Below are 22,466 nucleotides of genomic sequence, written 5' to 3' on the forward strand. Positions count from 1 at the left end.
AAAGCTCTCGGAGATATGAGGAGCGTCGCGAGCCCCGCATATATATGGTGGACGAATCAGCCAACCCGTCTCGCAGGTGACTGCCCGAGTTTGAAGCCTCACAGCAGCTGTCATATTGGGCGAGAACTACTCCACACAGCAGGCAGCTGCCAGCACTGCTTACTACTGTATTCACGCAGCCCAGATGCATTGCAGGCGGCAGAGAAGACCAGTGTTAGAGAGCCGGAACTGGATTGTCGAGTATCAACCATTCATTGCCTGCTTTAGCCCTTGCCCAAGGCTTTAAGCGAAGATGCGATTTGCTGCTAAGAAGGGGAACACCGCATGCCGCGTTCGAGGTAAGCTTGAAGTGGTGGTTGTCATTTCCACCGACTCTTACGGGATATCCGAACGGGTGAAATATCTTGCATTGCGAGGTTTCAAGTTGTGTGTCTCATGCTCTTGCTATCGGTCATCAATGTGAACTCTCAGGCCGGAAAATCGGGGCTGGCGATGCCAAGACCAGCCACTCAGACCCACTTCAAGGCAACAGAAGCTTGGGTAAGCTCGCATGGTCCTGGCCACAGCAACATCGCAAGTCAACGACGACGACGGCGACAGACTCCATCCACCACGAAACTATCACGAACGACTGTTTTCGAGACGACTGCCGAGTTCTAGCACTACTTCCTATTCTCCTCCTTCGACCCCGAATCAGAAGACAGATTGCACCGAACCATGGCGTCAGACCAGGAGCGCGAGCACGCCCTCGCCTCCTTCAAGCAGAAGCTCATCGAGTCGCGGGAATGGGAGACGAAACTCAAAAATTTGCGGTTGGAGATCAAGGACCTGCAAAAAGAATTCGATCACACAGAAGAAAGCATCAAGGCGTTACAAAGCGTCGGCCAGATCATCGGCGAAGTGCTGAAGCAGTTGGACGATGAGCGATGTGCGTTGAGCCCTCACCCATTCATGACCCGCGCGAAGACTGGCGCAAATGCTGATGTTATATCTCGCCATTATAGTCATTGTCAAGGCCTCGTCCGGGCCGCGCTACGTGGTCGGATGCCGGTCCAAGGTGGACAAGGCCAAGATGAAGCAAGGAACGCGCGTGGCGCTCGACATGACGACGCTCACCATCATGCGCATGTTGCCGCGCGAGGTCGACCCGCTCGTCTACAACATGTCGCTGGAGGACCCGGGGCAGGTCAGCTTCGCCGGCATCGGCGGGCTCAATGACCAGATCCGCGAGCTCAGGGAGGTGATCGAGCTGCCACTCAAGAACCCAGAGTTGTTCCTGCGTGTCGGCATCAAACCGCCGAAGGGCGTGCTTCTCTACGGGCCGCCAGGCACAGGAAAGACGCTCCTGGCCAGGGCGGTGGCGAGCAGTCTGGAGACCAACTTCCTGAAGGGTGCGTAGCACTTCTCCCTGCCCACAGCCTGTCACTAACAAAATCCCCGTTAGTCGTCTCCTCAGCCATCGTCGACAAGTACATCGGCGAATCCGCCCGCCTGATCCGCGAAATGTTCGGGTACGCCAAGGAGCACGAGCCGTGCATCATCTTCATGGACGAGATTGACGCCATTGGCGGGCGGCGGTTCAGCGAGGGCACGAGCGCGGACCGCGAGATCCAGCGCACGCTTATGGAGTTGCTCAACCAGCTCGATGGCTTCGACTACCTGGGCAAGACCAAGATTATCATGGCGACCAACCGGCCCGACACGCTCGACCCGGCGCTGCTGCGCGCCGGCCGGCTCGACCGCAAGATCGAGATCCCGCTGCCCAACGAAGTCGGCCGGCTCGAGATCCTCAAGATCCATGCTGCTGGCGTGGCCAAGGAGGGCGAGATTGATTTTGAGAGTGTCGTCAAGATGAGCGATGGACTGAACGGCGCTGATTTGCGGAACGTGGTGACCGAGGCGTAAGTTTTTTATTGTTCAGGTTTAGTATGGATTGCACACCTCGTGTGCTGACGCTCAATTTCCAGGGGCCTCTTTGCCATCAAGGACAACAGAGACGCCATCAACCAAGACGACTTCAACAAAGCGGTGCGCAAGCTGGTTGAGGCGAAGAAGCTGGAGGGCAAGCTGGAATATCAGAAGTTGTAACCGCGGGGGTGCATGCATGTGCGGACAGGAAGGGATGCAACCCTGGGACTCTGCATGGTGGTGGTGATTCTACACACGAAAATGGACGTCGTCAAGGGAGGCACTTGAACAACGTGTAATATTGTAGGAATATGGACTTGATGAGCCCCGGGATGAAGTACACAGCTTGGTGGTCAGCGCCCAAGAAAGTTGCGGCGGGATGTAGCCCGCGCTGGGTTCCATGGAGGATTCCGTGAGCATTGATGAGCAGCAAGCCTTTACGGACTTCCGTTGCACCTATCATCGGCGTCAATTGGCCTGTGCCTCCTTGCAACCTGTCTATGCCGAGTATCGGGCTGTGCAGCAGTTGCTTCCTCGCTCGCGAACGTGGCCAGATAGGGCTGCTAGTTCGGTATGCGGCTCTTTCGCATGGCCCGATGCCGAGGACCTCGCACTTGTTGACCAATGATGTAAGAACGGTAACTCAGCCTCTGCCGGATATAACAGAGCCACTGCCGCTTCTGTGACTCTGGCTGGCCCGATCATTAAGGTTCCATTTGCTACGGAACTTTTAGTCGAGCTGTTACGATATGCTGGTGAATTATTATCACATCATGCACTCCAAATCTGATAAAGCTATTGAATGGCAATGCCGGACGTTTGAGGAACAGTTCCAACAATGAACTTGGCCGCTATCGAACCGATGCTCGTGTTGAGAATGCAGTTTCCGGCATCGACGTTGTGGAGCGGCCAGATTCTAAGAATAGGCGCCAAGGAAAGGGGTCAACCCTTCATGCTTCATGGGGGGTTTCACAGCCGCAAAAAGCGGGACCCAACATCACACACCCCGGCAGCAGTACGGAATACAGCACAACCCTTAAATTATTGTTTGTGCCCCACTTAATCTTACCTTTTCTAGCAGTTTTGGCTGGAGTATTGAGCTAACGAGCGCACTCACATTCGGAACCCATGAAGCTGCGATTCTCAGCTATTGGGCCGACAGCCTATTGGCTTCCACGCCTTCTGTAAACCCACCGGAAGTCACGAGCTAGCAATAATTGGGGCGGGGGTGGGGGGGTTGTATAGATGGCTGGATGTCTAATAAAGGTTGCAGATATCGCAGGATTATTCGTTGCGTCGTCGTCGTGTTTACGCGCGCGATACCCTGTTCCTGAATCGATTAAACATGGACCGTGTAAGTTGCGGTGCTGCGGGGGGCGAGAGACATCCTTGTTTCGATCCAAGATATTGTTGCCGGTGTAACGGCCGGTGATGTATCCGCTGTTGGCATTCCGTATGTTGAAGCTCAGTGCTCAGCCAAGGGGCTGCGTCGATCCACTCAGATACGAAGCCTCTCCACTGCCGCGGCCGAGGATTTCAGGTTTGTATGCCAAGACTAGTCCAGGATCGGTCACTCAGGGCGTCATCAGTGGTGAGAGGTTGCCGGATGGCGGTGAGGCCATCTACATACATTACTTCGTAGATTTTACACGAGTCTCTGGGCGCGAACGGGCGGACAACGGCACCCTTTGTACAGTTTACTCCGTAAATCCACCTGCTTCACCAACGCAGTGCTACAGGTTGCTAGGGAAAAATGCGACGAAAAACGCTGCCAATGAGAGCTGCGAAATCCACCATGAGAGACGGCGAAGGCGCAGATACCCCCAGATCTCGCTGCTGGATAGCATGCTGCTAGCGGCGCCACGCATGGACAAGGCAGAATGGAACTAAGGGCGAGATGCTTACACGCTAACATTCATCTGATGATTTCTGAGAACATCACCTGCTTCTGGGCTATATCGACTTTTAGCTTATCGACAGAGGCGGTGCAATTGAATAGAAACAATTCCGGTCGAGAGCGCGAGTGAGACATGGTACACCACAACCATCTCATCGAAGCCTCAAGATTGGCATATGCTTATTGGGCATCCGGGAACAGAAATGGAATAGTAGCTGAACTGGCGAAGACGTTACGGGAGAGGAGGCGGTTTTACTCGTAGGTTCTAGGCGATGAGCGGTCGCCTCTTGTCAGACGAAACTGGGAAAACAGTGACGACAAGCGGAACTGAACGATGGGTGATCGGGCACATACATCATGAACCGAATTGTGCACGTCTTGAAAGAGAGGAAAGAACCAGCCGGGAGAGCTGATGAAGGGAGCTAGGAGCAGGCAGCCTCAGATTGCTCTCCTTCCCGAAGAGGATTTTCCTTTGGATTCTCAAGCCGCAACCCCTGGAGGGGCAATGACGACTTTGTGCCTGGCTCGGCTTGACCCCCTGTCTCGTCTGGCCTCCAGCAGGCTCCACATTCGCATATCGTTGTTAGCGCCTACGGCCTGCAGCATTCCAACCCCCGCCAGAGCAACAGCCATAAAGTCAACTTAGCTCCCCGACCATCGCAGCGACTGTTCCTGCCCATATCCATCCTGCTCCTCGCCATCGTCGTGCAACCTCTCGTCCACCCTCTCGCGCCTTGGGCCTTGCTACACCAGTTCTCGTGATACCCTCAGCACCCCGCGCCCGCCTTTGCATCCTTTTCTTGTGTTTTCTTCCCGTCACTCGCTGGTTAGCCCGTCAAGATGTGGTACGAACGACCCCCAAGCCCAACCCCGCCTTCACTCGCGCTTTGCTGCTGTCCTCGCGGGGAAGCAAGCGGAATGAAGGGCTGGGCACCTCTTGAGACAAGGGATCGAGCGACGACGGCTTGCTGACTGACCGGACGGAATGTCTTGCAGTGGCATTTTCGGTTACATCAACTACCTGGTGGAAAAGGACCGGAAGTTCATTCTTGACACGCTCATCAACGGTATGTCCACTACTGCGGTCGCATACAAACCCCTGGCGCTGCAGGAACGCTCTCGGCCCCGCCCTTTCCATATGTGCAAAACAGGGAATAGTCAAAAATTCCGCTCTCGCAAGCTTTGGTAGCTGACGTACGCATCTGCCGGGTAATTTAGGCCTTTCCCGTCTCGAGTACCGCGGCTACGACTCTGCCGGCCTCGCCATCGATGGCGACAAGAAGAAGGAGGTGTTTGCCTTCAAGGAGGTGGGCAAGGTTGCCAAGCTGAGGCAGCTTATTGACGAGTCTGAACTCGACCTCACCAAAACATTTGATTCACACTGCGGCATCGCGCACACCCGGTGGGCGACCCACGGCCCTCCGTCCCGCACCAATTGCCACCCCCACAGGTACGTCGAGATGGAGCTGAGCGCCGATTGATTGCGCAGAGGTCGTCCAAACAGACCGCTAAACACGACCCCCGCTAGGTCTGACCCGAACTGGGAGTTCTCCATCGTCCACAATGGCATCATCACCAACTACAAGGAACTCAAGACGCTCCTCGAGAGCAAGGGCTTCCGGTTCGAGACCGAGACCGACACCGAGTGCATTGCCAAGCTGGCCAAGTACATCTACGACCAGCACCCGAACGTGGGCTTTACCGACCTGGCCAAGGCCGTTATTAGCGAGCTCGAGGGCGCCTACGGTCTCCTTATCAAGAGCGTGCATTACCCCCACGAGGTGATTGCCGCCCGCAAGGGCTCGCCGCTGGTTATTGGTGTCAAGACGCAGAAGCGCATGAAGGTTGACTTTGTCGATGTTGAATACGCCGACGAAAACAGCCCGCTCCCTGCCGAGACTGCCGCGCAGAATGTGGCTCTTAAGAAGTCGTCGGGCCCTGGCGGCCTTCTCTCCCCTAACGGCCTGCTGAGTGCCCCCGACAAGTCGCTCCTCCACCGGTCGCAGTCGCGCGCGTTCATGACCGACGATGGCCTGCCGATGCCCACCGAGTTCTTCCTGTCCTCGGACCCTTCAGCCATCGTTGAACACACCAAGAAGGTCATGTACCTCGAGGACGATGATATTGCCCACATTCATGAGGGCTCTTTGAACATTCACCGCCTTAAGAAGGCGGATGGCAGCAGCAACGTGCGAACCATCCAGACGCTCGAGCTCGAACTGCAGGAGATCATGAAGGGCAAGTTCGACCACTTCATGCAGAAGGAGATCTTCGAGCAGCCCGAGTCCGTCATCAACACGATGCGTGGCCGTCTCGACATTGGCAACAAGACGGTGACGCTGGGTGGTCTTCGCAACTACATCAGCACCATCCGCCGGTGCCGCCGCATCATCTTCATCGCCTGCGGTACCTCGTACCACAGCTGCATGGCCGTGCGGGGTATCTTTGAGGAACTCACCGAGATTCCGATTGCCGTCGAGCTCGCGTCCGACTTCCTGGACCGGCAAGCGCCGGTGTTCCGGGACGACACGTGCGTGTTTGTGTCGCAGTCCGGCGAGACCGCCGACTCGCTGATGGCGCTGAGGTACTGCCTGGAGCGGGGTGCCTTGACGGTGGGTATAGTGAACGTGGTTGGCTCGAGCATCTCGCTCCTGACTCACTGCGGTGTGCACGTCAACGCTGGTCCCGAGATTGGTGTCGCCTCGACCAAGGCCTACACGTCGCAGTTCGTCGCCATGGTTATGTTCGCCCTGTCGCTTAGCGAGGACCGGGCGTCCAAGCAAAAGCGGCGCGAGGAGATCATGGAGGGCCTCAGCAAGATCAGCGAGCAGATCAAGTCGGTCCTGACGCAGGACCAGAAGATCAAGCAGCTGTGCGAGAAGACGTTCAAGAATCAGAAGAGCTTGCTGCTCCTCGGCCGCGGCAGCCAGTACAGCACAGCGCTGGAAGGTGCCTTGAAGATCAAGGAAATCAGCTATCTACACTGCGAGGCCGTCATGAGCGGTGAGCTCAAGCACGGAGTCCTCGCGCTGGTGGACGAGAACTTGCCCATCATCATGATCTTGACGCGCGACGATCTCTTCAAGAAGAGTCTCAACGCCTACCAGCAAGGTATGTCTCGTTATTCTGTTCCACACTATCAAGACGCTAGTTAACGCTGTGAAAAGTCGTTGCCCGAGGTGGAAAGCCTATTGTGATTTGCAACCCGGATGACGAGGAGTTTAAGAGCAATCTTGCCGAGAAGATCGAAATCCCCAAGACGGTCGACGTCCTGCAGGGCATCCTGAACGTCATCCCTCTGCAGCTGATTGCTTACTGGCTCGCTGTCATGGAGGGTCTCAACGTCGACTTCCCGCGCAACCTCGCCAAATCGGTCACTGTCGAGTGAAGGAGCTGAAGGAGCGTCAGTCCGGAGAAACTGAGGGCAACCAAAGGCGCGGTCGGATCCTTCCTTGGTCTCCCCGTCTTGGACACCAGCGCCTCCATTTATCATGTACTAGTAATAATGGCTACCATACTATTCGCCGGCTGGCTAGGAGTTGACGCTAGGAAAACGGGAGAGCGTCGCCAATAAGGTCGCTGGCGCCGCGGAGGATTGGGTTTAGTGGTAACAGGGTTGGTTCATTTGGGATAATGAATAGCGGTAGCGATAGGGTGACAGGAAAGGAGATGGTCAGGAAAGCCATCTTTCGCAGCAATATACTTGTTATGGACACGCGGATCCTCAACCTCTGTAATGCTCCAAGAGCCGGCCTTCATGTAGGGGCATTCTCACAGTTACGACGGGCTTGTTGCAGTCCTACCGAGCAGTTCAGAACACGTGCGTGCTTGCCCCGGATCAGAGCAGCTCTGCATGATGAATTGCTCGTCTACCCCGTTCATGGATAACTTGGAAGCCAACCAATCTACCATCTAGACAGTCTGCGTACCATACCCGCGAATCCGCTCGGCAAACGCCCAGCTCTGCTTCTCCAGCTGCTCGTCCTCGCTCAACTCTACGCCGTCCTTGGTTACCACCGCGATACTGTACCGATCCAGCGACCGCGCGTCGCGGTAAAAGAGCACTTTCATGCACTCCTTGACCACGTTGACCGCCTCCTCGCGGCTCAGCCGCGCCGCGTCCTCCTCGGTGGCCGCGTACCGCCGCATGATAGGCTGCGCCAGCATCGCGCCGAAACCTGACGCCAGCGAGGGGGAGGTGAAGGTCGTGCCGCGCAGGTCAACGCTCGCAAGGAAGGGTTTCGAGGAGCTATCAAAGCCGGCGACGAGGATTTGGTTCCAGAGCGGGTCAAAGTCATTGCGCCGCCGGTACATGAGCTTGGAGAGATACTTGTGCAGGTTCGCGGCGTTGAGCTGGGACTTTGCGGGATTCTCGGAGTGCTCGTGCTCGTAGCTCTCGTCGATGGCCAGCTCAGTCAGGTGGCGGTCGAGGAACTGCATGTCGGAGACGTCGCCGCCGAAGCCGACGACCGAGGTCGAGAGGAAGGGGCGGAGGCGCTTGACGTCGGTGAAGCGCGCTAGGGAGCCGTAGGAGGCTGGGACGGGGGCCCGCGGTTGTCAGCATGTAGGAACTTGGGGCCGGGGAAGGGAGGAGGATCGTGGGATAGGGTTGCTTACCCAGGTTATCGGCAGCCATGACAACGCCATCTCTGAACTTGATGGCGATGACTGAGGTGCCCGTTACAACGGGCGATTGTGTCGCCGTCTTGGGGCCGCTGGTCTGGAGGTAGGAGGCATCGTAGGCGCCGTAGACGTCGTCTCTGGGCTGTGCGGAAGGCGTCAGTTGAGCTGCGTTGTTGGTCGACGACCAAGTGATGGGAACCTACACGGCCCCAAGCTTGCGGGCGGTGATCCATGGTTGCTGGGGTGTGTGTGCGGGCAAGACTGAACAGATATTGAATCTGGAAGCTCGGCAATTTATTTGTGTTCGTCAAATGCAAGAGTCGCAGCGGTGAGTTGCCGCCGGTCGTCGTGGGTGGTTCGAGTTCGTTGTGTTGGAGGTGGGAAGCTAGTGGTTGGTAGGCTCGAGCTCCCTGTAGCTTCGCGTCCCAGTGCTGCCTTCCCGGCTGGCTGAGGGCTATGCCAAGAATTCCTGCCTGAGGCGCAGACACCAAGAATCGCATTGCCAGGCTTTTGAACCAAGCACCACGTGACCCCCTTCATCTTCACCCGGAAAACAACAGACAATTCGACGCTTACTAAAAAAAGGTATTGCAAAACGAGTTAGAAGGGTCTGCTTCCGGTAGCTTCTATAGGAGAAGACAAGGCATGGGCCTCGTACAGTATGAGAGCAGCGACGAGGATGAAACGATTCAGCCTCAAGTCGCGCCTCAAGTAAGCGGTTCACTCGCCCGTCCCGTGATAGTAACATGTGCTCACACTTCATCAAGGATCCTCAGAAACCATCAGTCCGGTCACCCCCCGCGAGAAATGAGAGTGCATCCAGTATGTCTTGGACGCCGTCAATCGAAGCCTCACTCATTGACCATCTCAACCCAGCACCCACTGTTGCTCCGACCTCCCCAACACCAAGAGAACCACCACAAAACTCTCCTCTACAGTCGCCCACAGCTCCCGCCTCAGGCCCTCAACTACGCCCCGTTCTCGGGCCAACCCGGCCCCCTCGACTCAAATCCACCTTAGCACAGCCCGAAACAGCCGCACAACCAGAAGAAGAAGCCGACCTCACCTTCCTCGACCCCCAAGAAGGAGAAGCAGAAGGGGCCTCCACGAACCCGCCACCATCTCCCTACACCCAAACCCGCACCCTGCTGCACAACCTGACCCTGCCCGCCCACCCCAACATGGACATCCCCCCCTCACCGCCAGGCACCCCGCCGCCGGGCCACGACGCCCTCACGTCCAAGTTCTCCACCTTCCTCAACCTGAAACGCACACAAGGCGTGCACTTCAACGAGCGGCTTGCCGCGTCGGCGGGGTTGAAGAACCCCAGCATATGCGACAAGTTAATGGGATTCGTCGGGTTCGAGACTGAGTTCTCAGCGTCATCATCGGAAGACACAACCCGAGGAGGAGGAAGAGAGGATGATGGCGCAGAGGTTATCGACAGGGCGGTGGGACAGTACGGCACGGTGCTGAACGCTGATGTGTGGGATAGTGGGATTAGTTTCCCGCCGTGGGCTTACAAAGGGCCGCTGAGGAGGGCTCAAGAACGAGGCGCGAAGGAGAGGGAGCGTGGAAGGGGGGAGGCGATCGAGTTTGTCAAAGCAAGTGGAGCGACTTCCGGCGGTGGTGGTGATGGGGGAAGTGGTGTGTGAAGTGGGGCTGGGACGCCTGGGCTGGCTCAAGGGTAGTGCAAGAGGAGGGGGAGATGGGATACGTGAAGGGGAATGATTGGTATGGAAACGGAGGTCAAGTTGTCAGTGGTGTGGATGACCACAGATACTCCATACCGCAGCTGCAATGGTGGTCGTGATACCCGGTGAGAAGTGAGGAAGACTGCGTGAAGTACGGTACGAGGAGTCAGCGGTTAGGGACGACCATGTGGTGATAAGTCTTGCGAGGTGTATACCTGTGCCAACCATCAACATACAGGCTCCTTCAATCTGGTTCAAAGGCAATTGGTGTGTAGCTTCTTGGCGACTCGCCAAGATGGCACCCAGATATGCAAGTCATGCGCACAGACTGCACCCATCATCCATTAAGCTCGAGACTGCATCGCCAGCTGCTGCTCAGAGCGCCGCCGCCGCCCGCCCTTGCATGAATACTCCGCGTCCGACTGCCGCTCTTGGCAGCCGGGCATCCGTCGTCCACAACCATGACTCCACATCGTGCCATGTGCTCCCGTAACCTCAGTTGTAGTATCTCACGTTATACTCCTATTAGAATGGTATCTCCCCGCCGCGCAAATAAGTACCAGGCAAAGATAGTAACAGAAAACAGCATAGTATGCGATTAAAACAGGTCCAGAGCTCTCTTGTGGCCGAGACCGCCGCACGGGATGGTGACGTTCAGGTGAGTCTTGACGGCCTCGCCGATGGGGATGTCGACCGTCTGATTGTGAGCGGCCAGGGCGTCGGCAAAGTAGGGCAGCGGCTGGCCGTTGTTAACAACCGACTTGCCGCGGATCTGGAAGGGGAGCACTCCGCCGTTCTCGCAATACGGCTTCTGGCCGAGGACTTCAATGACGTCGGCATTACTGATAGTAGCGCGCATCGTGTACTCGTTCATGCCCGGCCGCAGCGTCAGGTTGTCAATGTAGACGGTGCCGACATCCTTGCCCAGCAAGTAGTTGTAGAAGGTAACATTGCCCTGGACCAGGTCAGCGGAGCGGCCTCTAGAGTTGGACCATTGCGTGGTTGACGTACGAGCTCAAACTCGACCAACGAGGCGTTGGGAATGGAGACATTGGCCCTAAAGTTATTCCCCATCGTGTCATTTTGGAGAGAGACCCAGGTTGGCTTGACCACAGTGCCTTCCAGCCCGCGGAGTCCTGGGTCATGTTAGTAGATGATCCACCGGACAGCGGGGGTAAGCTGGACAGTTGCGCACCGTTCATGGTAAGGGTCTTCTTGAACGTGATTGGGTATGCGCGTGATATGCCCCTGACATGGACGTGGGTATCACCCTGAACGGTCACCCGGAGGGTCTCGTTGGCGAGAAGCCAGGTGTTGTACCTGGTCAAGGCCTCGAGGTTTTCGATCGGGAGGAACTGGGTGACGTTGACCGTCTGAAGCGCGTCGGCGGTGGTCGGGGGGAAGTTGAGTGTAGCAAAGGGAGTGTGCGGCTGGTAGTCCTCGAGGTACATGGCACCCGGGAAGGCATTGATATCGGCATGAACCGAGCCGTCCGTCTTGATGGTGCTGTTGATGGACATGGTCAAGTTCTGAGTCTGCGTATTGACGGCGAGGAGACCATCGAAGATGAGCTCGGCATCATCCAGCTTCTGTTGAGCAATCTTGGGGACGCCAACCAGCAGGCTGAAACGGGCGGTCAGTATACGGCGCGTGCGAGGGCCATTTGCTGTGCCACTTACACCACTGGCACGACAATGACGACGACGACCACGATGACAATCAGGTACGCCCACCAGAACCTAGCGCAGTGCCCGACGCAGCCACGCCTCCGGGGCTTGACCGTCTCGGCCTGGGTAACGGCGGACTTATCGACATCACCCATGGTTTCGACGCTTCGGTGGAGTGGTTTGAGCAGTCGGTGGGATGATGCTAATACCGCCTCTCGACTCACTCAGGCGAGAGTCGGACAAGGCGAGTGTTCAGTGGGGAAGCGTCGGGAGGCAGAATGGGCATCAGACATGGGCAGAGGAAGTCGAGCGAGGAAAGAGCAGGGTCTTGCATTTATAATAGAATTTCTGACTGCAAGTAAAAGGGACCTTGAGGTTGCAATGGTCGGGGAGGAAATGGAGTCCGTTGGAGCCAATATAGCAGGGGATGCTGCCTGCCGTGCAAAGCCCGCAAACCTCGACTGCGGGCATGGCCAGTCAAGAGAACCTGGAAGCATGGCGGGGACGGATAGGAAAGGAAGAGCAAGGGGATCATCGGTCCCGCGTGAACGCAGGAGAAAGAAAGGAGCAACCCATCTTGCCACCCGCCAGTTCCAACCAACAAACAAGCAGTCGCGCACGAGAGCGGAAACCCTCCTGGGCACTTTCTCGAGCCCGAACTTCCAGTCAGGGCCCATTTCCGGCCCATCCAATGCCGGCCGCTAAGCCCGTTATAGCATGTCGTCCGGTCCCACCTTCTGCAAGAGATCTGCACGACGGAGACGGCCTCATGGATAAACCCTAACCCTAGGTTAAGAAACCACTGTGGTAATTTGTGGCGTGCCCCTGCAATCGACAGGACAGACTGGCAGCCGTCGAATCAACAGCAAGGAGTGCGAACCTTCAAATCGAACTCTTGTTTCAGACCTCAGCCGTTTGGCTCTGGCCGCCTTCAATGTTGAAGAGGCAGACGGAGTCCACCGCGGCCAGCTCTGTGGGCCGCAGATGGTGGCTTCGGTGTGCCTCTTGGCTTCATGGGGAAGATGGGTCGCCCCGAGAGAAGCTCTGTGGGGATTGTGGAGGAAAGGCTGGACGGTGTCGGCTCTAGCGTGGAGAGGTGCTTGTCCCGTGAACATCGCGGGGTACTCCGTAGTACCCTGGGCAGTTGCCGACCTCGAGGCCGTGCAGGGACAGGAGTTCGCCCAGCTCCATGGAAACACTACTGTCCTTGTCCACACAGCAAAACCTGTTTTAAGTTGTGATTTTTCTTCAGGTTGTCTTCAGGTCCCTCGATCTGCGTGTGGTCAGTGTTGATGGCCTCGTCAACTCATGCTACTGACACTGAGTACAGAAGCAACTGCAACGTGACAGTATCGTGCAACTTGAAGCTTGCGGGAAGAGAGTCGGAGTGTACGATGTTAGGAACAACATTGTTGAAAGCTCACGTTTCCTGAAGGAACACATGCAACAGGCTCACAGGCGTGCCAGGCATGACTACCTGAGCAAGATGCAGCCAAGAGATCATCTGGTATTGTGCCCCGCTTCTGTCTGGGGAGCGTCAGGGGTGCGATTCGCATCCCTGCCCTGATAGGAAAGCTCCTCGGCATGTTGCGAGGTTCGATGGAGCACATGAAAACTTCTGGTCTTGCGAGGAAACACCATGAGTCTGCTGCATTCCCGTTCCTCAGATGCGCCGTCAGAGGGAATTGAATCGACACTATTGGGTAATTGCGGGGTCGGCCGGCAAGTATGGTGTACGAATGATGAAAGGGTTTCGGATTCTGAGTAGACAACGACTTCTGCATTTGCATGTGCAAATCCGACAACCACACCAAACGGGCCGTTTCTGCAGGGCAGAGTCCGGGCAACGCTCGTGACCAATTTGCCTGGTCGCAGTGGCGGAAATGTCCCGCCCCTTTATTGCCCGCCTTGGGCTCATCACGGATACGATGTGATAGAATGCCGATAGCTCACAAGACGTTGTTCGGTGTGGCGCGTGCCTTTATGAGGCGGACTGGACGCTGCTCGGAGATTTGAATCGAGTTGATGGCCAAGACGGCAAGGGTGGGCTCAGGGGTACTGAGTTAACATACCATGAACCAGATAGTCATTCAAACCGGCCGGGAGTTAACGACTTCTATTCATCCGCTGCCAGATATCAGCGCAAGAGGCAAACTCAGGTTTTCAGGCAAAAGCGGCTGCGGACACGAGCAACAGAAAGCTATCTTGAACGACCGACCCTAGCCCCTAATCGTGCCTACCGGAACACATGTCTTCACACCTTCCTGACCTCTAAACGGCAGTGAGCCAATCAGCTGTCAAAGGGCGAGCCGAACCTGCAGGTGATGTTGTGAGTATCTTATTGAAAAACGGGAGATCAAGTTTCCATGCAATACAATCATGGACCCCGAACCATGAAGTAACATGTTCGGCAGGAACAAGTTCAATTGGGAGCCAGTCTCCGGCAATGCTGCAACGGGTCCATTGTTGAATGTCTCAAAAACATACATGTCTTGAAATTTTGTTCTACCGATCCAGCTTCATCCGAGACGGGCGATGCCGGGCTCATTAGACCGTTCATGTAGCCAATTCAGACGAGCGGCTCGAAGCTGAAATTCATCCAGAAATCGGCTCCGTCTCGCCACATATATGGACCAGATCAGTCCCATATCAATTCTGGCAGTACTGTAGCGTACTACATCCTTTGATACATCCCTTCAGGTTGACATCACCATCTCTCGAGTAGACGGGAGACGTCAAAAACTGACCCTGTGATGTTGAAACGAGGCGCAGGCAACCAACACATGCGTAATGTCTGTCGACGCGATCATGGGGAACAAACCCCAGCCTCGGCTGGTGCTGTAAATCAGGAAGCGTACTCCCGCTAGGGTAACCATACACAATACATTGCGACTTGTCCTTGGAGCAGACCCCTCACATCTCAGGCCCTTTTCGGTCGAAAAGAAAAGCAATGGAAGTACCTCAAAGTGCCCCCATATAACGAAGTACCTCTCGGTCGTAGGTGACTATCTCCCGCTTCCCAGTTGCGGCAGCTTTCCAAGTGTCAGAGAACATCTTCGCCCGGTAATCTCGAAGCACAACACGATCGTCGTTTCCCGCATGCTTGGAAGGCACAGATCGATGCGCTCATAGCTTGGCGCGGGCCGAGGTCCATAGCCCGGACCGGTCCAGCCCGGCATCCCCGTCGAATATATCCCGCTCCACCATGCGGGTATTGATCTGGGATCGACCGTGTCAGCTTACAGGACGCTCCTGTAGCATATGATTGGGTCAAGATAAAACTCACAAAGCGCGGTCCCAGCTCCGACAGGTCCTTGGCACCCAGCATCTTCATACACGTCTCGATCTCGCCTTGCAAGACTAGAAAAGACGTCAGTATGTCAACAGGAATCGGGTGCGTCAATGGGACACGTATTGACTCACTCTCAAACGTCCGATCAACGCCCTTCCACCCGCCGGCGCCCAGCCCCCAGAGCGCCGCCCTCCCCACGCCCACCGCCTTGGCACCCAAGCAGAGCGCCTTCACCACGTCCGTCCCGCGCCTGATGCCGCCGTCCACCCACACCTCAATGGTGTCAAACACCTCTGGGCAGTACTTCCTGATCTCCAGCAGGGTATGCACCGCCGGCGGCGCGGTATCCAGCGACCTGCCACCGTGATTCGAGAGGATAATACCCCGGACCGAGCCCGGATGCTGGCGCGCATACCGCGCGGCCAGGTACGCGTCCTCGTGCGTCTGGATGCCCTTGAGCACAATCGGCAGATCCGTATGCTTGGCCAGCCACGGCAGCGTCGTCTCCCACGTCAAGTCCGCCGCGGTGCCAAAGAACAGCTGCTTGCCCACGCCCGAGTTCGCATCCGGCTTCTTCTCCTTCTTATCCTCTTCCTCCTCGGGAGGTCTCGCCGACTCCACCACCAGCTGCGCTTCGATGCCAACGCGCTCATCGTGCTCGCGCTTGCTGGGCACGGGCGCATCGAGCGTTAGCACGACGTACCGGTACCGGTCTTTGAGCTTGGCGATGCGCGCCAGCATGGCCTCGCTCTTGGCGCGGTTGGTCTGCACGTACAGCTGCCAGCCAAAGAGCTGGCCCGGCGCGGCGTCGGCGACGATCTGCTCGGGTGTCATGGACGCGTTGTGCGACACGATCTGCATGGCGCCGAAGCGGGCGATGCCGCGCGCGATGCCCGCCTCGCCGTCCGGGTGCGCCAGGCGGGCCATGGCGGCGGGGGAGACATACAGTGGCGTCGAGACCAGGTGGCCCAGGAGCGTGGTGGCGGTCGAGGCTTTGGTGACGTCGACGAAGACGCGCGGGCGGAGGAGAATGTTGCGGTAGGCCAGGTTGTTGAGGGCTTTGGAGTGCAGGTCGTCGGCGGCCGAGAAGTAGTAGGCCCAGCATTTCTTGGAGATTTGCGTCTTCGCGGCGGCTTCAATCTCGTCGAGGTTGAGGAGCGTGTGGAGGGGAGGAGGCGGGGCTTTTGGCTCGTCTTGTTGGGCCCGACCCTGGGCGCTCTGCCCCTGGAGCTTTTTGAGGCTTTCTGGGTCTACTATCCCCAGCTTCGCTTCGGGCTTCAGGTTCTCCTCAAGGATCCCCGGCGGGTGGATCGGGTCGTACTCAGCTGTGGCATCGCGGCCGGCGAGCTGGAGGATGATCTTGGACCCGCCGGGGTGCTCGGGGAGGAACTCAGTCACGTCGTAGACATTGCCGTGAAGTACGACCCAGCAGCTTTCTGGGGAGGTATGCTTGGCAACTAGAGAGGGAGCGGAGCTGTTAGCAGATGCGCGATGTCCGATGTCAAAGAGCGTCTTGCCTTCCTCTGCACTGAATACCTTCGCCATCTTGAGACCAGACGGACCTCGTTAGTTTTATATATTACCCAGACATGCAAGCGCGCTCGACGACGGGCTCAAGGGGGGACGCTGGTTGCATTTTAAGACCGGACCGGACCCTCTGCGGAGTCGGAGCGGTGTCAATTGGATGCACAGTGATTGGGTCCAGCATTCCCCTGAATCCGCTTGTGCTCGGTTGGTTCGTCGCTGTGGAGCAGCGGTTCTCATCACCGGAAGATGGGCATCGTTCGGCTCGGGATAATTGGAGGGCAAATCGCCTCCGCTCTCGGCAGCTCGCTGAATGCTGCGCCGATGCTTGGCAACGGCCCCAGGATCTTGAGCTTGAGAATCAGAGGTTTCTTATATCGCATTGTCCACCAAGGTCGGCGCGCCTAGGTAAGAAGTAAGCCCGATCACTGTGATATTCGAAGACGCGGAAAACCTACCTGTCAGACTCCCGTGCTCATCGGCCTCTGGACTTGCTGCATGTCGGCAAGTTAGCCCCCACATAACCTTGAACACAGGGTGGTGGCCTGGCCATGAAGACGTGACCACCATCTCTCGGAGTGATCCAGCCATGCATTAAAGGCACATACAGACCGGTAGTCCGTGGGGAGCAGCCTAGGAATGGGTTCTGTTCGCTTCTCTCGAGACAGCATTTTAATCCCTTCCTGACATTCATCGCCTCAATCAAGCAGAATGGGTCTGAACTGTCGGGAGCCCCACAAGACGATAAATGGACTGCCACTCCGTGTAGGTCTGCCGTCAGACTGACGTGCCCCGCCCCCGCCATTCATCCAGCTCCAGCTCAGCTGGCTCAGCCCCGTGAACCTTCATGGCCCATCCCATCTGTTGTTTGACAATTTCCATCGGGTCATCATCCTCCACTTTGGAGTCGCGTATCATCCAATCTCCAACAACCTTCTACCAGCTGCAGAATATCGACAGGGCGCCTATCCGCCAGCCCCGCCCGCCTCACACTTCGTCCTGTGCATGGGCGCCTTGCTCTCCAAGATGACAGCTCGGCCGAAGCTTCGGATCCTCTGTTTTGGCGACTCGCTCACGGCCGGTTACGCATCCTGGGGCGCCGTTCACCACCCATACAATGGAATGTTGGAGCAGATGCTGTCCATGGCCTTCCCCGACCTCAAGATCGAGACAGTTGAGGATGGTTTGCCCGGCGCCACGGTCAAGTCTGCATTTCAGACTCGCATGAACGCACAGTGTAGGTGACACCCTTTTTGCCCTGCGTTCCGCAGTATCAAGCCGTGGCACGGTAACCGGACACTGACTGGCATGGCGCGGATTCGCGCAGTCCTCGCTCCGAGCAAGAAGAAGAAGAAACGGAACGACGATGGAGGAGACGATGGCAAGCACTACGACTGGGCAATTGTGTTGGGAGGGACAAAGTACGTTACTTTCCCGTCACTTACAACACACGAACAACCCAACTAACGGAACTCACCTCAGCGACCTCGGCATGGGGTTTCCCCCTGAAGCCATCTTTGAGTCCCTCAAGGAAGTCTGGGACGTCCCGCTCTCGCATAAGTGCAAGGTCCTCGCTCTCACCGTCCCCGAGGCCGGGGTACAGGGCATAGCCAGAGAACGAATTGACGCCTCGCGCAACAAGCTGAATGACCTCATCAAGGGGTACAAGCGCGAGGGCTTGTGAGTCCATCCCCCCTTCCCCTTTGCCCCTTCTCACCATTCGCTAAGCTCGGCCGCCTTCCAACAGCCACGTCTACGACCTGCAGAAAGCCGTGCCCTACTGGTCCATGTCGCAGTCGGACCGCAAGAGGTACTGGGACGATCACATCCACTTCACGCCCGACGGGTACGACTTGATTGGCAATAAGGTCGGCATAGCGCTGGTCAGCCTGCTGGCGCAGGAGCGGGGAAACGATCCGGCGCGGCCGCAGAACCGGCGGCGCATGTTCAAGGACGACGACACTAAGTTTGAGGAGGAGGTAGGTGATCCGTCGGCTATCGATCAGGGCTATGTCGTAGTCCGGCGGGCGGATCTGGAGTAGGTCGCGGCGGGTGAAATATTCTGTGACGAGTGATGATTGGGATACCTGGATAGGACTGGCGTTTGGGTATACCGGGAATACAAGACCGAGAGAGGTATGGCTGGACAGGTACCGGATTGGGAATAATTGGATTCTTGTGTTCGTCAGTCATCATTACATCTATATCTCTAGACCGGCCGTCTTGGGCCTACATGTTGGTTGGGTAACCGTTGGGTAACCGTCAAGGGAGGGATTTGAGCCCAGGGGTCACACACCTGGGCGGTTGTCTCATACCGCAATCTGAGCCGCAACAAAATCCGGAAACTCTACGTGCAGCGCGTCGGCAAGCCGCTCCACATCCTCAGCCAGGGACTGCACATTGCCATCCCACCGCCGCATCTCCTTGCCCACTGGCACCTCAGCCCGGCCACTGCCCTTTTCACCGGACGCCTCACCCCCTTCAAACCATATCATCCGGTCAATCTGATCAATCGACCCGGCCAACCGCCCCTGCTCGATCATCTTGGCCGTTGTATCCTCAGCCTTGTCCCCATCCAACCCGAGCAACAACCCCAGCTCATCAAACCCAATATTGCTATACAGCCGACTGGCACTCAGCAGGTTATGCTCCACGACGGCCTTGGCCAGCACCGTCGACCCGTCGGCCGTCTTGGCGAGCTGGTGCGGCGCGAGCCCTTGCGCAAACTTGTCCACCTCGGCGGTGCTCAGCAGCCGGTCGAGGAACATCTTCTCAAGGATACCGTGCTCCTCCACCAGCTCCGCCGCCCGCTCGTCCTTGTACAACAGTGCCAGCAGCCGGCTGCGCAAAGGCCCCGCGGGCGCGAGCACCGCGCACTTGATGGCCATGCCCAGCGTGTGCAGCCGCTCTTCCTCGGCGATGTCGGTCGATAAAGAAATGTGATGGTAGCTCTTTGCGGCCTGCAGGAACTGCCGGTTCGAGTCCTGGATGCGGGCGGCCGACAGGCGGAAGTGGAGCTGGAGTTCGTGGTCATCGACGGTGTGCATAACGTTTTTGAGCTTGTTGAGGTACGTCTCGGCCGAGGTGGTGTCGTCTACCTCGAGGTAGTTGCGCACGATGCGAATCCAGATGACAGCCTTCTCGGCGTCGGGGATGCGCCGCTGAGAACTGTCGAGCGGGATCTCGGAGAGGAGCTTGGCGGCCGAGAGAAAGTCTTCGTTGGCTTCGTGCGCGGTGGCGATCAACTCGCGGAGAGAGGCAGATTGTTCGACAAGAGATGAGGAGAGTGGAGAGGTTGGAATGGTGCGCACGACATGTTGGCCGACTTCGATCCAAAGATCGTGGTTCTCGAGAGCGCGGAGAGCGGCGATGAGGTCGGTGATGAGTGTGCGCGTATTGACAACACCAAGATTACCGGCGAGCACGGCATCGACAAATGCGATCAGGTCGGCGGCAATGTGGTCTGGTGACGAGAATGACTGAAGGTTTGAGAGGATAGATTGGTAGTCTGCCGCCTGAGAAGACTGGCCTGCCTGTTCCAGTGCTTGGGCGACTTTAGGCGACGCCATGTTGGCAAGTCCGTTCAACTTGAAATTTGAAACTGTATTCTTGCCGTTCTGGTAGGAAAGCCTGAGATCCGTCGACAACTGGAAAGACGAGTGCTTCTTCCAGGTTGTGGAGAGCTTGAAGTCGTGGTAAGGCTGAGCGTACGGGAAGCTCAGCCTGCCGTGGGGCTTGGTGGGGCTGCCAAGCACCGCGAATCCGCTCAAGTGGAGCTCACTTGCAAACCCGAAGCGGCCGGAATTGACGCTGACGCCCCGAGACTGAAGTGGCTCAAGATTTCTACTTTATCCTTTGTGGCGCATCACACAAGGCTTTTTTACTGTAATGCTTGGTTAGCAACAAGCCGTGAAATCAAACGCAGAGTCATTAGACAGCATCTTCTCGGTTGTCGCTGGGATTCGGACCATGAGATGGTTACCGGAAACGGGGTGACAAGTGAGGAGGCTGCTGCGTAAATACACATGTACACGGATGGCATTCAGATCAAGGGGCAAGTGCAGTGATTTAAACAGTTTCCAACATTCTAGGAGATTGGAGAGGAGTCCCTCGTATTCTCTTCTGTACATTACGTACGGAATTGTATTTGAGCTGAAGCGTTTCAACGCTGATGTGAACATCGTACGATGCTCGGCCGGCAGAACAAAACAGGCGAAAACATTCTTTCCACGGAACCGTTTATCTCAATTGAGGCTTCGAGCTCGAGCTGACACCGACTGTGAAACCGATGCAATGCCAACGAACAGTGCGCCAGAGCTGGGTATTATCTCAATCATCCCCTTACATGATTTTCCTACCATATGAAATATCACGCTGGATCGTGCTGACATCTAAATCCTTCCCAGATATCCGAACTCCTCCTCCTCTTCCTTCCATCACATAACCCACCACCCACCGCACACCGTCTCTGTGCCTTTGACATAACATCCCACCGCTCGTCCCATGACTAACCCCAGGCCCATCGAGATTAACCTCACTCAGTGCATAATCAATGCTGCAAAACAACCTCCTTCCCCTTCTCCCAATGCGTCAACCCCTCGCGAATATTAACCCAATACCTTAATCGGACCGCCTCCCCCTTCGCCGCCTCCAAATCCCCCTTCTCGAGCGCCTCCCCGATGACCGTCTCGCTCCGCTCGATCCTCGCCCCGTTCTCCTCCACCAAACCAGCCAAGTCCTCCTCTTTCTCTGCCATCTCCATCGCCTCGCGCGCCTCAAGCACCGTCATGAGCAGTTCCGGGTCCGGCTCCGAGTGCTTCCCAGCCTCGTCCCCCTCCAGATCGATGCCGTATTGCTCGCGCAGGAGGTACTGCGCGCGGAGGAGCGGGTTGGAGAGGGTCTTGTAGGCGGTGTTGATCAGAGCCGAGGTTGCTTCGGCGCGTAGGCGGGCGGAGGATTTGGTGCTTTTGTCTTGCTGCGAGGCAGCAGAGTTGGAGTGCGAGGCGGAGTGGTAGAAATCTGGGTGTGAGGCGGCCTGCAGGCGGAGGAACTCGCGCCGGAGAGCGCGGACGTCGATGTGGAATTTTCCGGCCGGGGGTGGGCCGTCCGGGAGGGTCTCGGGGAAAAGGGCGTAGTAGGCTGGTAATTGAGGAGATGAAGGGGAGGAATGTGGTTGCGGTGCGGTCGCGGTCGAGGAGCTGGTTGAGCCGTGGCGGAATTGTGAGACAGAGGACCAGCGGTGCGTGGCCGGCCCCTGAATGTGCTGTGTCACGGCGGTCCGTAGGGACCGGCGGGCTGGTGCTGTTGCCGCCACTCGTGATGCCGCGTTCTGGCTGGGAAGTCCCACTACCGCGTCTCTCCGACATGCCACGCAGAGGTGGGCGGCTGCGCGCCTGGTGCTGGAAACCAGTGATGTTCTCATATTGCCTCAACCTTCTCTTCCCGCTTGAATTTCCAGCAGTGTCTCCTTGAGTAACTCTGATTGGAATAGAGAATCTGAGGTTGATAGACGTGAGTTTGGGGTGGGGTGACCTCTAGTTGTAGTGCCAGGTGTCCTTGGACAAACTTGGGATCGTTTGTAGGTGCTGCGGGAAAGAAAATTGGTGCTGCAGACACGCGAGCAGAGAGTGACGTCGACAGTCTCCAACAAGCAACTCCGACAGAGCCGACGGCCGAGAAGCGAAACCCTAACCCGTACGACTTAACTTACCCCAGAGTTTCAAGCACTGACCAAAAACATCCTCCCGCTACTTCAGGCAGTCCAGACCGAAGACGGTCATAAGCCGCTGTGACTACAATGGAAATTACAAGTATCTAATATACACCCCAAACGCTTTTTTCCCGAAGTCATCACATCATGT

The 22,466-nt window shown here is 56.9% G+C and overlaps 10 protein-coding genes across 10 annotated transcripts; 5 read left to right on the forward strand and 5 right to left on the reverse strand.

The window, feature by feature from the left end:
• Positions 1–717: 717 nt before the first annotated feature.
• On the forward strand, positions 718–2,088 carry N657DRAFT_567127 (26S proteasome subunit P45; the record flags this gene model as incomplete). The annotated part of the gene is made up of 4 exons (XM_062788483.1): positions 718–928; positions 1,005–1,391; positions 1,445–1,901; positions 1,968–2,088. 4 exons carry the CDS (start codon positions 718–720, stop codon positions 2,086–2,088), a joined length of 1,176 nt encoding a protein of 391 aa, XP_062650807.1.
• Positions 2,089–3,176: 1,088 nt separating this feature from the next.
• N657DRAFT_640937 (uncharacterized protein) lies at positions 3,177–4,206 on the forward strand. Its single transcript, XM_062792064.1, has one exon. The coding sequence runs from the start codon at positions 3,340–3,342 to the stop codon at positions 3,796–3,798; it is 459 nt and encodes a 152-aa protein (XP_062650808.1). The 5' UTR covers positions 3,177–3,339; the 3' UTR covers positions 3,799–4,206.
• Positions 4,207–4,487: 281 nt separating this feature from the next.
• Positions 4,488–7,529, forward strand: N657DRAFT_640938 (isomerising glucosamine-fructose-6-phosphate aminotransferase). The gene is made up of 5 exons (XM_062792065.1): positions 4,488–4,650; positions 4,802–4,872; positions 5,024–5,255; positions 5,334–6,916; positions 6,973–7,529. Exons 1-5 carry the CDS (start codon positions 4,646–4,648, stop codon positions 7,191–7,193), a joined length of 2,112 nt encoding a protein of 703 aa, XP_062650809.1. The 5' UTR covers positions 4,488–4,645; the 3' UTR covers positions 7,194–7,529.
• N657DRAFT_640939 (proteasome endopeptidase complex, beta subunit) lies at positions 7,400–8,882 on the reverse strand. The gene is made up of 3 exons (XM_062792066.1): positions 8,632–8,882; positions 8,423–8,570; positions 7,400–8,340 (listed from the first exon to the last, which is right to left on the reverse strand). Exons 1-3 carry the CDS (start codon positions 8,659–8,661, stop codon positions 7,718–7,720), a joined length of 801 nt encoding a protein of 266 aa, XP_062650810.1. The 5' UTR covers positions 8,662–8,882; the 3' UTR covers positions 7,400–7,717.
• Positions 8,883–9,219: 337 nt separating this feature from the next.
• Positions 9,220–10,389, forward strand: N657DRAFT_640940 (uncharacterized protein). The gene has a single exon (XM_062792067.1). The coding sequence runs from the start codon at positions 9,253–9,255 to the stop codon at positions 10,081–10,083; it is 831 nt and encodes a 276-aa protein (XP_062650811.1). The 5' UTR covers positions 9,220–9,252; the 3' UTR covers positions 10,084–10,389.
• A 59-nt stretch (positions 10,390–10,448) lies between these two features.
• On the reverse strand, positions 10,449–12,080 carry N657DRAFT_187789 (uncharacterized protein). Its single transcript, XM_062786145.1, has 4 exons — positions 11,802–12,080; positions 11,318–11,745; positions 11,134–11,258; positions 10,449–11,077 (listed from the first exon to the last, which is right to left on the reverse strand). Exons 1-4 carry the CDS (start codon positions 11,942–11,944, stop codon positions 10,721–10,723), a joined length of 1,053 nt encoding a protein of 350 aa, XP_062650812.1. The 5' UTR covers positions 11,945–12,080; the 3' UTR covers positions 10,449–10,720.
• Positions 12,081–14,915: 2,835 nt separating this feature from the next.
• N657DRAFT_653385 (cytochrome b5-like protein) lies at positions 14,916–16,626 on the reverse strand (the record flags this gene model as incomplete). The annotated part of the gene is made up of 4 exons (XM_062794395.1): positions 14,916–15,008; positions 15,076–15,149; positions 15,213–16,538; positions 16,611–16,626. 4 exons carry the CDS (start codon positions 16,624–16,626, stop codon positions 14,916–14,918), a joined length of 1,509 nt encoding a protein of 502 aa, XP_062650813.1.
• A 1,005-nt stretch (positions 16,627–17,631) lies between these two features.
• Positions 17,632–18,647, forward strand: N657DRAFT_567024 (SGNH hydrolase; the record flags this gene model as incomplete). Its single annotated transcript, XM_062788474.1, has 4 exons — positions 17,632–17,842; positions 17,933–18,026; positions 18,088–18,285; positions 18,353–18,647. The coding sequence occupies 4 exons, from the start codon at positions 17,632–17,634 to the stop codon at positions 18,645–18,647; spliced, it is 798 nt and encodes a 265-aa protein (XP_062650814.1).
• A 57-nt stretch (positions 18,648–18,704) lies between these two features.
• On the reverse strand, positions 18,705–20,604 carry N657DRAFT_588929 (uncharacterized protein). Its single transcript, XM_062789857.1, has 2 exons — positions 18,902–20,604; positions 18,705–18,780 (listed from the first exon to the last, which is right to left on the reverse strand). The coding sequence occupies exon 1, from the start codon at positions 20,172–20,174 to the stop codon at positions 18,915–18,917; it is 1,260 nt and encodes a 419-aa protein (XP_062650815.1). The 5' UTR covers positions 20,175–20,604; the 3' UTR covers positions 18,705–18,780; positions 18,902–18,914.
• A 233-nt stretch (positions 20,605–20,837) lies between these two features.
• On the reverse strand, positions 20,838–22,196 carry N657DRAFT_640947 (Co-chaperone Hsc20). Its single transcript, XM_062792068.1, has one exon. It carries the CDS (start codon positions 22,025–22,027, stop codon positions 21,155–21,157), a length of 873 nt encoding a protein of 290 aa, XP_062650816.1. The 5' UTR covers positions 22,028–22,196; the 3' UTR covers positions 20,838–21,154.
• Positions 22,197–22,466: the final 270 nt, after the last annotated feature.

Source organism: Parathielavia appendiculata, assembly GCF_033297405.1.
Source record: "Parathielavia appendiculata strain CBS 731.68 unplaced genomic scaffold N657scaffold_2, whole genome shotgun sequence".
Lineage (NCBI taxonomy): Eukaryota > Fungi > Ascomycota > Sordariomycetes > Sordariales > Chaetomiaceae > Parathielavia > Parathielavia appendiculata.